Below are 14,609 nucleotides of genomic sequence, written 5' to 3'. Positions count from 1 at the left end.
GAATGGGATTGTTTTCTACTTGTCAAAATTATGAATTCTTAAACACTTTTATTCAAAGCAAAAATGGTCATAATCCATCATACATTTTTGTATAGGTATAGAATAAAAGCTTGCTTTACCTTGTGAAAGATTTCGATTCAGTTCAGAAGCAAACTGTAACAATGTTGCTTGATGAAAGCTGTCAATCATCTTATTTTCATTGTGGTGAAGATAACACTTATTAATATTTTTTTTTTTTTAATTTCTGAAAATGAGTGCTTATAAAATGAATGCCACACTGCTATTTTCATTAGCATCGTTTTTGTGACAAAGTAAGTTCCTTTGCAACAAAGTAAAAGTTAAAGTTTCCTTTCATTTTAGATTTAGAAAAGTAACTTATGAGAAATGAATTATAAAAGTCATTTTTCTTGGTTGTTAGTGTTTGTTTGTATTAATATATTTCTTATAGTCTTCAAGGACATTGTAGTTATCATTATCATTTATACAGATAAGCAAATTAAATTTCAAACTGCGACAGTGAAAACTGCGGTATAAAAATTTTGTATAGTGGTGCTAAGTATTTATCAATTTAAATTACCTTATTACAATCTCATAAGAAATTTCAAGTTTCAAAAAATTTCCATTGGAATTAACTTTTTTTATTCGAAAGTACGAATTACTTCGGATGAAATGATATCTTTCATAGTTATTTTACATTGTGAGAACTGATATATATTTACTTCATAAATATAATATTCATAAATCTAAAAAAAGAGATATTGAGATATTATTTATGAAAGTTATAAAGTCAACTTTAGTAATTAATTTTTTAAAAAATTTGTAACGTTATTTCGAACAACTCCATGGTCTAATTTTGAAGCATAGAGTGTAGCTATTTTTTCCCATATAGTAAAATAATAATGTTTTTAGTTATGTAAATTTGAACTCTTGGTCTATCTTTTTAGTAAAACAATAATTTCGAACCATAAAGTAATAAAAGGGATTTACGCAACGTAATGTTTGAACAATTATCTAGCAAATCTATTTTTAGCATAATAATTTTGAAACATTTGAAAGTATAGTTGTTTTAACAACTGTTATTTTTAAAGCATTAAGTAGAAGAGCTGTTTTTTGCGATATCATTCTTAAGCAGTTAGTAATATAAATATTTTTTTATAATATAACATTTCGTTTAACGTGTTCGTGTTGACGGTTATAAAAGGACAATAATACTTAACTGAAAACTATTACTTAACTACGTTATATTTTTCATAAATGGTAACAGCCAGTATTTAATTATGATCTTAATCGCAGAGACACTCATTAAATGAAGGAGATAAAAGAAACAATTACAGTAATTTAATAGTATTTCTACACTGAGAAAAAATGTGTGGTCAAAACTAGTGAATTGTAGCTCAGTAAATTTTATCGAAACACTTTGGTAATGATTTTAATATAATTAACATTAAACTATGGCTTTATAACATGTGATAAAATTTGGTAAAAGTAAGAAATTTTGGCAGTTTTATTATGACCAGTTTTATTATGATATCTCTTAGAACATGGCATTCAAATCATTTATTCAGCTAAATTTACTTTCAGTTTCATGTTTTTACTAAGTGTGTTTATAATAACTATATTTCTTATATAACTATAATTTTTAAATAATATTAACAATTTGTTTATAATTTTATAATTTTTGATAGTAACTATAATTTTTAAATAATATTAATATTTTTTTAATAATTTTATAATTTTTATAGCAACTATAATTTTTAAAACCAGAATTGCTGGAAAGCCGTCATCATAACAAAAAAGTACTAAATGAATAGTTTAAATACCGTATAGCTTGGTTTTCATTACCAGTTATTAGTTTTTTAATCAGAAATGTAATTACCATTCAGTACGGTAATTTCACCAAAATATTTTTCTCTGTATGTAATCGAAAACTGTTAATATATTTAAATAATAGCATTAATAATAATAATAATTAAGGAGAATTTAAACTAAACATTTTGCATAATCGAACTTTTTTAAAGCATTTTGTATTGTTTTATTTAAAGGTTAATAAATAAATGGAAAAAATTGTATCTAGATCTCATCTCATCTTGATGATGCAATATTTTATTTTCACAATTACTTTATGCTTTGCGGCAGCGGAACACCATAGAGAAGCTTGGAGAACAGCATTATGCGGTGAGTTAAATTTGTTACATCCTACAGAAATAAATCCAGATTTATTTGTTCATTGTAACAGTATTAAGTAATAAATAATGCACAAGCGATGCAATTCCAAAATACTATTTTTTTTTAATTTGGGAAGGGTCACAGGAAAAGAGAAAAAGAGAAACTTCAAAGTAAGTGCACTGCAAAAAATGGATACTGATATTTTACGAAACTTTCTTCGTTTGTGACGAAACAGTTTCTTGATGTATGCTCCGAGTGAATATTTCATCAAAATAACTTTTCTAATAACCATTTTATTGTGAGCAACATACAACTGAGCTGAGTCACTGTCACCTTAATAACACAAGAAAAACAAATAGAACAGTGAGATAAATTTCCTCTTGCAAAATGCTGGATTCGGACCAGGGTTCGTACCTGGTACAAGGCAAACGCCTTGGCCACAATACAACACAATCAGCTGCTTTTGTTTCTTTATTTTCAATCTTCTAGTCTTCTCCAAGTTTTATTCTAGTTACAATCTTCCACAATGCACAACTATGAGGTTTCGAGTTGAGGATGCATTTTCGTCATATATTTAAAAGTTTCCGTTTTGTCTTACACCACGTGACGAAATAAATTCTCATAATTAAAGAAATATAGCTCAAAGATTGCTGAATCATCAAAAGTGAGAGTTATATTTCTGAGATTGTAAAAAAACATAATTTTTTTGATATTTCAGTATAACATTTATTATTAGACTTCTAGCTAAAAATGCTAAAACTGAGTTTCTACATATTATTGCCTTTACAATTGACGAATGATCATCATGGTCATCAAAGTCTGATGAATTATCATCAAAGATTATCACTGTGACACAAAATTAAAAATATCAAAAGCAGAAAAAATAAAAGACTTTAACATTATTTAAAAGGGGACTATTAGAAAACCTTTTCTGCTATAACGGAATACTAGGGGGCTCCGCCCCCTGCTCGCTACGCTCGCCAACCCCCAGAACTGCTTCGCAGTTCCATTGCATATTGCTTCGCAATCTTATAAAAACATTTTTACAAATTTAAATTTTAAAATAAAAATGCCAGATATTGAAATCAATTACTTAATGAAATTTATACACTTCTCTGCCCCCTTCATAATTTGATTATCTTTTCTTCATGTAGCTGAGAAATTTGGAGCTGTAGCAGAGAATATATCTCAATAAGATCACCAAATGTACCATTGCCAATTTTATTTAGAAATTTAATACAATCCCATTAACTTTGCAAGGTTCGCATGTTTTGGGTAAGCGTCACTTTATGAGGATTTGTTTATTGCTACTTCCTGTCTTCTCTAACATAAAATGCTTAGCATGACAAAAGTTACAAATAAAAGTCATAGATCCAATAGTAAAGGGGTCACAATCGTCATGAACAATCAATGCAGATTTGTAAAAATCTCGAATTTGTAGAGGTGGCGATTCCCTTCGGCGAGAAATGCTTTCCCGTTTAGAATTCCGCCATTCATTTCTCTGACGTCTGCCAGAGATATTTCGAAGCCTGATAGCAGACATTTTATTTAGGCAGCAGGCACTAAATAAATAAAAATAGAACTAAATAACTAAGATATCGTTTTAAATCTCAAATCAAAATAATTGTTTGTAGAAAGTTTGTTTTGGTTTGAATATTCGCACATTTGTTTTGGTTTGAATATTCGCACGATGCCATTGCCATTCTATTGTAACGAAACAAAAAATTTATCATGAAACTAAAAATTTATCAAAGGAACTAAAGATATTGAATTCTTTTTTTAAGAAATTCAGTTCCATTTTTTTTATCCACTCTTATTTTTGTTTATCAATCTATTAATTCAAAAATGCTTTAAATCAAACGATGCTTACGGAAACAATGTTTATGCGAACCACCCAAAAAATGATTTGCTGAATTCTCATTGGTTGAAACTAAATTATTAATTTTATTAATTAATTAAAGAAAATTTTCATAATTTAAGACCTTATTGCACATCTACATAACAATACCTTTAAAACGACACCTTATTTGTTTAATTCTGTTGCGTAGTTTGGGAGTTTTTAGCGAGACAAAATATTGCTAGCCTATTAATATAAAGATAAATATGCCTTGCATTTTATCCTAATGATTGACTCACACGATTAAGTTATGAATCCCGTGATCGCCAGATTTTGATAAAAAGCATTTTTTATCCAAATAAAACGTGCAACTCACCGTAATGAATATATTCTTTTTCTATGATAGATATCCTTGAAAAGTACATTAAATTTTCTTTATATGATTCTTCTTTGCATAACCACATTTAATTTAATATTTCAAACATAACAGTTTCAATTGATAATTTTAGTTTCTAAGTTTCATTCCAACAGTTTAGGAAAAACAATAAATAACAATAAATTAATAAATAATAATAATATAATTATATTATTACATCGGGTATAAATCTAAATTCAGCAACCATATTGTGACTTAAATTAAAATCTTATTACCCTAATTTAATGCTGTGAACATTTAAAAATAGTTGTGCTAAATCAATAATTCTTTTTTCCAAAAAAATTTAATAGTTTAAGAAAATATAAAATCCGATTACATAAAAAAATTAATCTTATGAAAATAGTAAGTACATAGTAAATAGTAAATTTTTTAAATACAATACGTTTCATGCATAAATATTTGCCAAAAATTCGTATTTTTCATAATATTGATTTAATTATAATTTCTACATCAGAAGGAAATGAAGAACTCAAGCAAGGCATTGATGTGTGCTTCGAGTTGGAAACAAGTGACGTAAGTTTAATAATTATTATTATTATATATATATATATATATATATATATATATATATATATGTTTCATAAAAACGTATGCCCGATAAACACTTTTATATCACTGATAAATATATATTTTTTGGTTTGCTGACTCAGTTTGATGACCTTGTGAGTCAGGAAGCTCTACTACATAGTTTTTAACATATCTCAGCGTTTTTGTGATACAAACATCCGCAATGTTTCACTTTTTTTAAATTGCTTTAAAACTTTTAATGATGACGGAAGTGCGTGCTTATTTTTTTTCTTCAAATGATTTTTAAAAAAAGTGTAAAGCAAGTGTTTAAAAATAGATATTTAGTATCCATCAGAATTTTGAAATTAGGATAGTTTAGTCACATCACCTAAAATATTAGCCATCCAATGTAAATTATATAACTAGATGGAAAAAAAATTTGAATTAATACGTACTTAAGTACACTTGAAATTGTATTTCACATTAAATAACTTTTGATCTCATTATGGACATTTCGCAAACTAAAGTACAACTTTAGTGTTTCGAATGGCACACTTCATATTAACGTAATAGTGCAGAATATATGCCATAAATAAAAAAAAACGTATTTTCTCTAAATAAACATAATTTTTGACATAATGGGTTTACGACCCTACAATAAAGAAGCCCCAATCTTAATTACTTATTATTATGTTGAATAATTATCAGGTTGAATAATTATTATGTTGAATAATTATTATGTTATTATGTCCAATCTTTATTCTGTCGAGGTTTAAACTTAAAAGTATTATTTTAAATTTTTGAGTTTTCCTCATATCTTCGTCTTACCAGAATGAATAAATAATTGGAAAAAAACACCAAATGAATATTTTTTTTTTACATTATTTGCAAAATTAGATATCCCAAACGTTTTAGAAAATATTTAGTTCTTAATTATTAAGTATTTTTAATTTGTATTGCTTTATTTAGTAAGAATTGAAAAATGTTTTGAGTTGCAGGGTACAAAAGTTTTTACAGATTCTTAAATAATGTTTATATGTCAAAAAGTTATTTGTACCGATACGAAAGTTTAAAAGAAAGATTTTTTCCATTCCATAGTATTTTTTATGCGCTGACCACGTAAGAAAACGAATCACTTCCACTCCTTCAAAAACAAAAACAAATATGCATGTCCCCGAATCAGGGAAATTCCTTGAAGCATTCTATTTCATATTTTTTTAGGAATATAGATATTATTTTGAAATATAAATGGAACATTTTTGTGTTGAATGTGTGCTTCTGTTTTCTTTTCTGATTTCTTTTGCTGTCTCCATGATTTATAAAAAAACAAGTCTATTATGCAGCACAAAACAAAACATTGAAATTAAAAAAGTTAAGTTCAACTTAAAATTAAGCTCCAAAAAATTGAATTCCAAAACATCAATCCAACAAATTGTGTTCCAGTTAAATAAAAATGTGCAATTAAAATTAATCATAGAAGCAGTTCAATAAGTGCCATAAATGCCTCTTTTTCATTCCTAAAACGCGTTATTCAATACCTAAAATGTCCACATTTCTGCAACCATCATTGGAACATTTCTGATATGTTTAAAATATTTCAAAAATATTTAAGATTTTGACATGCAAGAACTTTATCATTATCAAGCAGACTAATTTTTTACGAGTTTACAAGACCACACATTAGAAACAGTTTTGGGACTATATGATATTTTTTACAATATTTTTAACTCGCCTGATTTCTACAATTGATGTCATGTTTTCATTACATCTCCTTGGTATTATTATTGCATTTTCACAAATCGATATTATGTTTGGCAGAAATAAATTATTATTATAATTAATATAGTAAAAATTAAATTGGTACATATAAATTTGTTTAGGTTCAGGATTTAACAAGAAATTGCGTGCAAAGAGTCCTTCCTTCATCTCATGGTGACTTAAAATATTTTACGAAAATAGCTTGCACTGATGGAACTCTTTTTGATAAAGTAAGATGTATATTTTTTTAATTATTCTCAGTAATAGTATTTCACTATTAATTATATAAATTTATAGCACCAAAAGCCAATTAAGATATGAAGGTAGACATTATTTAGTAACATATGTTGTGATATCATATGAAGTAATATCTATATTTTTACAGGCTGATGATTGTTATCACGAGCATGAAATATTTAAAAAAGAAGTAAGTAATATTTAGTTAAATAAATGTATAATCAATAAAGTTGCCAAAGCTTTGGCTGCCAATTTCATTACAAACACGAAATCGTGACTTGGTATTGTGCTAAATGGTAATTTCATAAATTAATAATAATATACTTAACAAAAAACGTCACTGGATCTAAAACTTTTAACTTATATTTGTGAACAAATCATAGCAGTTTAAAAAAATCCATATTCACGAGTTAATAACTTAAACTCTTAGGTAATTCTAACAGGAAAAAAATAGGTATATTAAAAAATGCAAACAACAATTTTTATATTGATACTAGTGTCTCTTGCGTCAAAAATCAAAAACTGTCAGAGCTTGAATTCATACAAATGTTACACAATGAATGAATTTTATAGTATACCAGATGCTCCCAGTCATAACGTATATAACATAACCTCACATAACCTATACATAACCTCAATATAACCTATGTTAAGTAAGGGCCAAATCACTCTGTAAAAAAGCAAAACATATAAATTTTCATAAGACAAAAAATAACTAACATTGCTTTAAAAATAAAATCCAACTAATGAATCACTATTATGTTTCTGTCACAATTATCTTCACAAACATAAACAAGTTGTAATGTTATTGCGGCAACCCAATATTACAGCTATATTCTTTATTCTGCACTTTTGACATCAAAAATGCTTTATAAAAAAATATCAATACAGTATATATATTTTTCAACCTGAATTTCATATTTATGATAACTATATTTTGTTTTTCATAAAGGAAATATCTATGAACAGTCTCGCTTCTAAAAATGATTTACTCGTGCTGGAATTGTTGGGGGGAAATTCAGCATAAATTTGTTTTTTAGATGTATGTAAGTTTTTTGTCAGAAGCTGGAAGTTTTTTTTTTATAAATTTTGTCTACTTATTTTTAAATGGCAAAAGTACAACGCACTTACCTATGACTCATACGTTGCCAACCTCGATAAAAAAATACTTTCTATTTTGGCGTAACGAAGGACAAATATGTATATAGATAGATAAGAGGATTGGGAGTTAAAAAATTTTAATTTCCTTTTTTATATCTTAAACGTTTTGAAAGAAAGATAATAAATTCAATTTCAGCGAGCAATAATTCCTCTTTTGTCAAGCTTAACAAATAAATAAGACGAAATTTAAGAGAAGATTATTTTTCATAATATTTTTTAAAATATAACTTTTTTGTAATTTGCAAATTAATACAAATTTTACAAAACCTATCTCCAACTGAAGACTAAAATTCCTTACATTAAATTAAGACAATTCTACATAGTTAACATTTTAATTCGTTGGCTTACTTAATTTCAAAAATATTAAGTTATAATGCAATTTGTTTTTCTTAAATAAATAAAAATACAAAATACTTAAACTAAATAATAATTAAATATACAGAAAAATTTAAAAAAAATTTTGTTCAAATTTTACATTAAAATTTACGAAAGATTAAGTACAGTAAAGAGTAAAATATAATGTGAAACAAAAAGTAAAATAGAAATAGAGTAAAAGTAACAAGTATAGTAAAAAGTGAAGTTAAGCGTAATGCAAAAAATAAAGTAAAGAGTGGAACTTAAAGTAAAACGTAAAATATCAAATAAGGAGTAAATAAAAATAAAGACTAAATAAAAATAAAGATTAAAGTATAATGTAAAGTTTAAAGTAGATAATTTATAAAATATGAAGTGTAAAGTAAATGTTAGGTAGGGTATGAAATAGAGTAAAAAAATGTAAATTATAGTAAATAAACATTAAATGTTAATTCAATCCAAAGAAAGAAGAAAATATTTGTTCAAACAAAGGAAAAAAATAGATACTTATTTAATCAAATCCATGAGGGGTATTTTTCTCACCCTATCTCAGTAAAGGAGGAAATATTGTTCACCCTATAATGCTTAATAAAGCCGACCGGTCTGTGTAGGGGGCAGGGAACTGTCCTTGCAACAGAAAGGTTCTTGGTTCGAATCCCGGCAATGCATGGATGTTCTTTTTCCCTTCTCTGTCTTCACTGTGGGACTCACTATGTTGGCCCACCTTATATGGTGCCCCTGAAAGAAAGGCCAACAAAATCGTCCTGTATATGCCTGAATTAGCGGATGTTAACACAGGTGGGCATTGGAAAAAAATTTTAAAATAATAATTCTTGATAAAACAAGAACAAGTGTACAAAGTGTATTTCTTAAAATAAATGAAAATTCCTAATAATCTCTTTTAACAGTGTAAATATTTGAAAATTTCGTAAAACCGGCTATTTTTAAATTTAAACGATTCAGCAATTTAAAAATAATTATTTAAGAGAGCAGTTACCATTAATGCTAAACGAAAAAGCTAAGCCTAACTTTGGGGTGAGTTTTTAGATTTGGCAAGTTTTACTTCTACCGTTTAGGGAGTCTCTTATCAAGAATCCAGTAACATACAGAGATTAGTGCCTTTAACAAATAAAATCATTTCTCATTTATAACTTTTTGTTCTATCACACATTCTATATTCCTTAGTTTAAATATTTTTTTCGAGTTCAGTTGATTATATTTTAAATGCAAACAATCGCTCATTTTATTAATATAAACATATTAAAAAATGTTCTTGCCTAAAATTATAATAATTAAATATTTTAGAAATAAATTGTTTTTTTTTTTTCTTTTTTTTTGTTGAGCAATTTCGATCTTTACGAGAAAATTACAAAGTTAAATAAGAAGTCACCACTGGATTTGATGAGTGAAGTCTGCTAATATACTAAAAAATCTATCATTTTATTTCGTAATATCTGTTTTTAGTGAGCCTTAATCGTGAGATTCAACATTACTTGACATTAGTATTATATCATAAAACTTGCTGTAGGAAGTAAAACGTCAGCAATTTTCTTATCATATTTATAAATATTAACAAAATTTGTCAAAAATGACCAGAAAACTAAAGGTTTGAGCATGTTGCCATTTAAGTCCGAGATGCGATACAAAAAAGTACCAAATAAATGGTTTAAATAACGTATGTTTTGCTATTATTACCAAAATTAGAGGATGTGTTTACCAGAAATGTCATTACCACACAGAACCGTAATTTTACCAGATTTATTTTGTGACTCAGTGTAAATGTTGTACAAAAAAACTATAATTATCATTTTTCTTTCGTTCAACAACTATCCTATCAGTTAATAATAATTGTCGAAATTATAGATGTAGATGAGAAATGTTCATTTTTATTGAAAACTTTATCCACTTTTCACCACCAGTATATAAAGATCGTCGACATTTTCGTAATTGAGCATGAGTTAATGATGATTAAGAGAGAAAAAAGAATTTTCGAAATAATTATCCTTTAGCTGATGGCTCATATGCACAAAACAGAAGTGATAATTGTAACAAAATATAGCTTCAAAATTTCCAGCCAAGGCAAGCAGAGTGTATATTAGCTGGCATAAATTAGAAATAATGATTTTTCACAGATATTTTAGATGTTCACCATAACTTCCATCGTTGCCATAAATAGAGTTAAAAATAGTTAGTTAAAAGTTAAAAATAATAAAGATAATTTAAAAATAGTTTTGTTTAATGGAAATTAATGTTACTTTTTTCCAGGTGGCAACAAACAAAGCTGCAATTGTAAGTATATCTCAGATTTATGCAATTGAGAAATTCTCATTATAATTCTCATTATCATATCGATCAGAAAATGTCTAAAAAAATATTAAATTGATGCTACAAGCAATTGGTAGAAACAATTTTTAAATTTGATTCACAAGTAAATTTCAGAATATCAATGTGCATTTTCAAATCTGAATTAACGTTTAAAATTTATAACACTTATTCACATTCTAAAATTATTAGAATTCATTAGAATCTATCAAACTTGTTTTCTCAAGTTAAATATATATAAATGAACCAGTTCAATGTGGTTGACATGTATACAGATGGGACAAAATCTCTTTTGCGATGTATTTGACGTGCATACAGATAATTTTCAATAAATTAAAATAAATTACCACAGACTGCCATAACTCAAAATTGCTATAAAACAGAACAAGTGTATTATTTGGTGGTATGTATCCTTTATATTATCAATGGAACTGCTAAATATTTTACAATGCGCTAAATATTTTACAATTATCACAGCTCGAAACCAACTATTTTTAATTATAAACTATTCATCATTATTTTCTTTATATTAGATTAAAAAACAGCTCTGTTAATACGGGAATTGAAGAATTATTAGAAAGTTTTTCACAAAATTTAAAATCGAAGCATTTGCTTTGCATCCAGTGTGCATACACGGCAATGCTTGATTGTAATTTTCCGTACCCTGTGAAAGATTTCCAAAATTAATGTCATTCGCTGAACTAGTTAAAAAATTTAAATTATAACTTTTTAGATATTTAATTGAGAGACTTTACTCATTATAAATGTCGTCTTAAAGGTAAAATCAGTAAACAATCCATTCTTAAATTTTAATTTTTTTTAACATTGTAAAATAATGAAAGGTTTTACGACTGTGAAAAGAAAGGTAATGTGTTTTTAAAAATATTCACAGATATAAAAGAAATATTATTTTTCATTAAGCATTTATATTTCATGCTAACAAAATAATTTGTCTGTATAGTGTTACTCCTAATTTCACTCATGCACAGAATAGATAATTAATTTTCACTCTATTGAAAAAAATATTCCGAGCCATTGAAAAAATTATTGCGATTTTATTCCCATAATAAAAACAGCGTAATGTATTAATTTGTTGCTGATTCTGTTGTATGATTCTTTTAATTTTTTAAAACCCTTAGTCTTTGACTGAATCTAGTCTTGAAACTAGATCAAATATAGCATCCTTACAAGTTTTTAGATAACTCGCTCGGATCAAGTTTGTTCATTTTACACCATTCAGTTTTTATATAATGACGCACTACTCAAAGTGAGTCATTATAATCAGCTTGCTTGAATTCAGATGGCTTGTAGACTATTCATTGTTTGCAGAAATAGTCTCCGCACAAATGTTAGACTATGTAGTATGCAAAGAAGAAACATCTTGTCTTATAGCAACAATATTCATCTCTATTCATAGTCCTGAGATTGAGGTAAAAAAAATTTCAGCTAATTCTCTTCTTTATAAAATTCAGAAAAATTTTGACTACCTTATCAATACGAGTATTAAAGAAATGAACCTTTAACCTTTCTTACAAAGTCACTCTATTAATTTTTATTGGAGAAGTCTTTTTAAATCTATTCTAATGAGACAATAAAAATATGAAAAAAATTGGATAAAAATGACAACAAAACCTGACGTCTTCAGGGGGTACCAGTTCCGGAAGTCATAAAAGCAAAATCTTTTCAATCGAGAGAGCAAGACGACAGTCTAAAATTGCTTTCTCTGTACCCCAAATGTTTTGCCAAAGTCCAGGAAAAGAATATAATGCAAAGTATACAACATAAAATGCATAAAGCAAATACAAATATCTACTCTGTATTTGCTTCATGTATTTTATATGTATTCCTTTTGGATTCACTGCTGCTAAGCGCATTTTTCCAATGGAAGTATTATTATCTTTAATTGCTTTGAAATTTTGAATTCTTTACTTAATAAATCTATTCTACTTATTTTTTTATGCATAGTAAGTCTTGAAATGATTGTGACCACAATTTATCATACTGAGGGTTGAGGGTCTCTGATGATTTCGTGTATAATTAACAATTTTTGTTCATTTCAGTTTAAACAATTTAATGGAGGGTTATATATTTATCTGTTTTTCTTTTTTCAGGTTTGTTATGAACATTTATTTCAGAAGCATGGCATTCTGGAGCTTGAAAACTTTTTCAAAAACCTTGAAAATACGACTACTTGGTAATGCAATATGCAAAAAACTGCATTATTTTGATTGAATAAATTTTTTGAAAGCAAATGCATTTTGAATTCACTTAATGTTCAAGTCTAAATAAGAAATTCAAAAGTTAATTACTTTGTTTTTGATGATCACCAAATTTTCACAATTTATCTGAAAGCATATTTTATATTTTAATATACATAATTTTACTTAGATTGTTACACAATTACAATTGAAAATTGAATTGAACTTGGTTCCTTGTAAAAAAAATACAGTGGTAGATAAGTAATGATAAGTGTTAATATAGAAAGTTTTGGAAAAAGTTTTCAAGCGGTGTAAATCCTCAATAAATAATATCCTCAATATAATTATAACGATTTTCTTTAATATTCCAAAAATGACAATTGTTTAGATTTTATTTCTAAGAACTATTTTTTTTTCACAATGATTAAATTAATTTATCAGTAAAAACTAAATTAGGGTCTAAAGTACTGGTGGTTCGGATGCATCCTCAGTAAATTTCATTTTAACGTATTATCCCTTTTACCGTAAAATCCATTTTTACCATTAAATATTATACCATAATTTTCATAGTAATATCGATTTAATTAGAGTGATTCAATGATTTTTATGGTAATTATCACTGTAAAATTTACAGCATATCAGGTTTTTTGTAATGTAACATGTTTTGGTAAGAACAGATTTTACGGTAAAATGTATGGATTGGATTTTGCTGTTAGATTTGATAGATTCTGATTAAAATCGGTCCAATCCAACGAAAAATCAACCTAAATTCATCCAGAAACCCAACCTTAATCTAACCAAGAAACTAACCTAAATCCAACCAAGAAACTAACCCAATTCTAACCAAATTCAAATAAAACCCAAAGTACTCATTGGATTAATTCAATGTTTCCCAAAGTGTGGTACGCGTACCCCCAGGGCTACGGGAACTGTTTAGCGGGGGTACCAGGGTGAGTAGCCAAATTATTCAACAAGAAATAATCACCTTTTAAGCACTTTTCAAGCATTAAAAAATATTTTTAAGCACTTTGAAAAAATATCATAATGAGGCAGAGTTGGAAAGTTTTTGACAATTGACGGTTTTTTCTTGTTTTAACCGTCATGTCAAAAAAAAAATTTGGCATTGTTTTTGATAATTGTCAAAAATTATGAAATTTTGAATCGTGTAAAACGAATGGCGTTTTCATATGTGCTACGGACTGACAATAAGCCGAAATAGATAGGGTTTGAATTTATTGTGAAAACGTTGAATAGAGCAATGTAAACTGTGTCTCTTTGCATAATTTGAAATGAAAATCGACATAGTAAGGGAAAAATCTTATTTTGAAAAAGGGAAAATTAAGCACCTCTTAAAAACACTCAATGGAAAAAGCACCTTTAATGGCTTTCAAAAAACGAAAATTGAAAATAAGCTCCTTTAAGAACTTCTTAAAAACGGTACGCACCCTGGGGTACGCGTTTTTTGCGAAATATCTTGCAACATACGAAAATTTCAAACTTTTCTATTTAAAAACAAAGCTAGCCATGAAAAGTTACGATTATGTATTTTTCTATTGGCTATTTTTTGCAGACTTAACAGTTTTTAGTTAACAGTATTAGTGGTGTCAACAGCCAGTTGTGATTTTTAACTTCT

At 27.1% G+C, this 14,609-nt stretch overlaps 1 protein-coding gene across 1 annotated transcript; it reads left to right on the top strand.

The window, feature by feature from the left end:
- Positions 1-2,036: 2,036 nt before the first annotated feature.
- LOC107448005 (uncharacterized) lies at positions 2,037-13,030 on the top strand. The gene is made up of 6 exons (XM_087162805.1): positions 2,037-2,175; positions 4,894-4,952; positions 6,827-6,934; positions 7,090-7,131; positions 10,722-10,745; positions 12,890-13,030. The coding sequence occupies exons 1-6, from the start codon at positions 2,055-2,057 to the stop codon at positions 12,974-12,976; spliced, it is 441 nt and encodes a 146-aa protein (XP_087018931.1). The 5' UTR covers positions 2,037-2,054; the 3' UTR covers positions 12,977-13,030.
- Positions 13,031-14,609: the final 1,579 nt, after the last annotated feature.

Source organism: Parasteatoda tepidariorum, chromosome 1 (assembly GCF_982258835.1).
Source record: "Parasteatoda tepidariorum strain Cologne lab strain chromosome 1, Ptep-v5.0, whole genome shotgun sequence".
Lineage (NCBI taxonomy): Eukaryota > Metazoa > Arthropoda > Arachnida > Araneae > Theridiidae > Parasteatoda > Parasteatoda tepidariorum.
This window is presented reverse-complemented; position numbering and strand designations above follow the sequence as displayed.

Coding starts and splice junctions, on each gene's coding strand:
- LOC107448005 (XM_087162805.1), top strand. CDS start 2,055: ATGGAAAAAATTGTATCTAGATCTCATCTCATCTTGATGATGCAATAT. Junction 7,132..10,721: donor ATGAAATATTTAAAAAAGAA/GTAAGTAATATT, acceptor ACTTTTTTCCAG/GTGGCAACAAACAAAGCTGC. Junction 10,746..12,889: donor CAACAAACAAAGCTGCAATT/GTAAGTATATCT, acceptor TTCTTTTTTCAG/GTTTGTTATGAACATTTATT.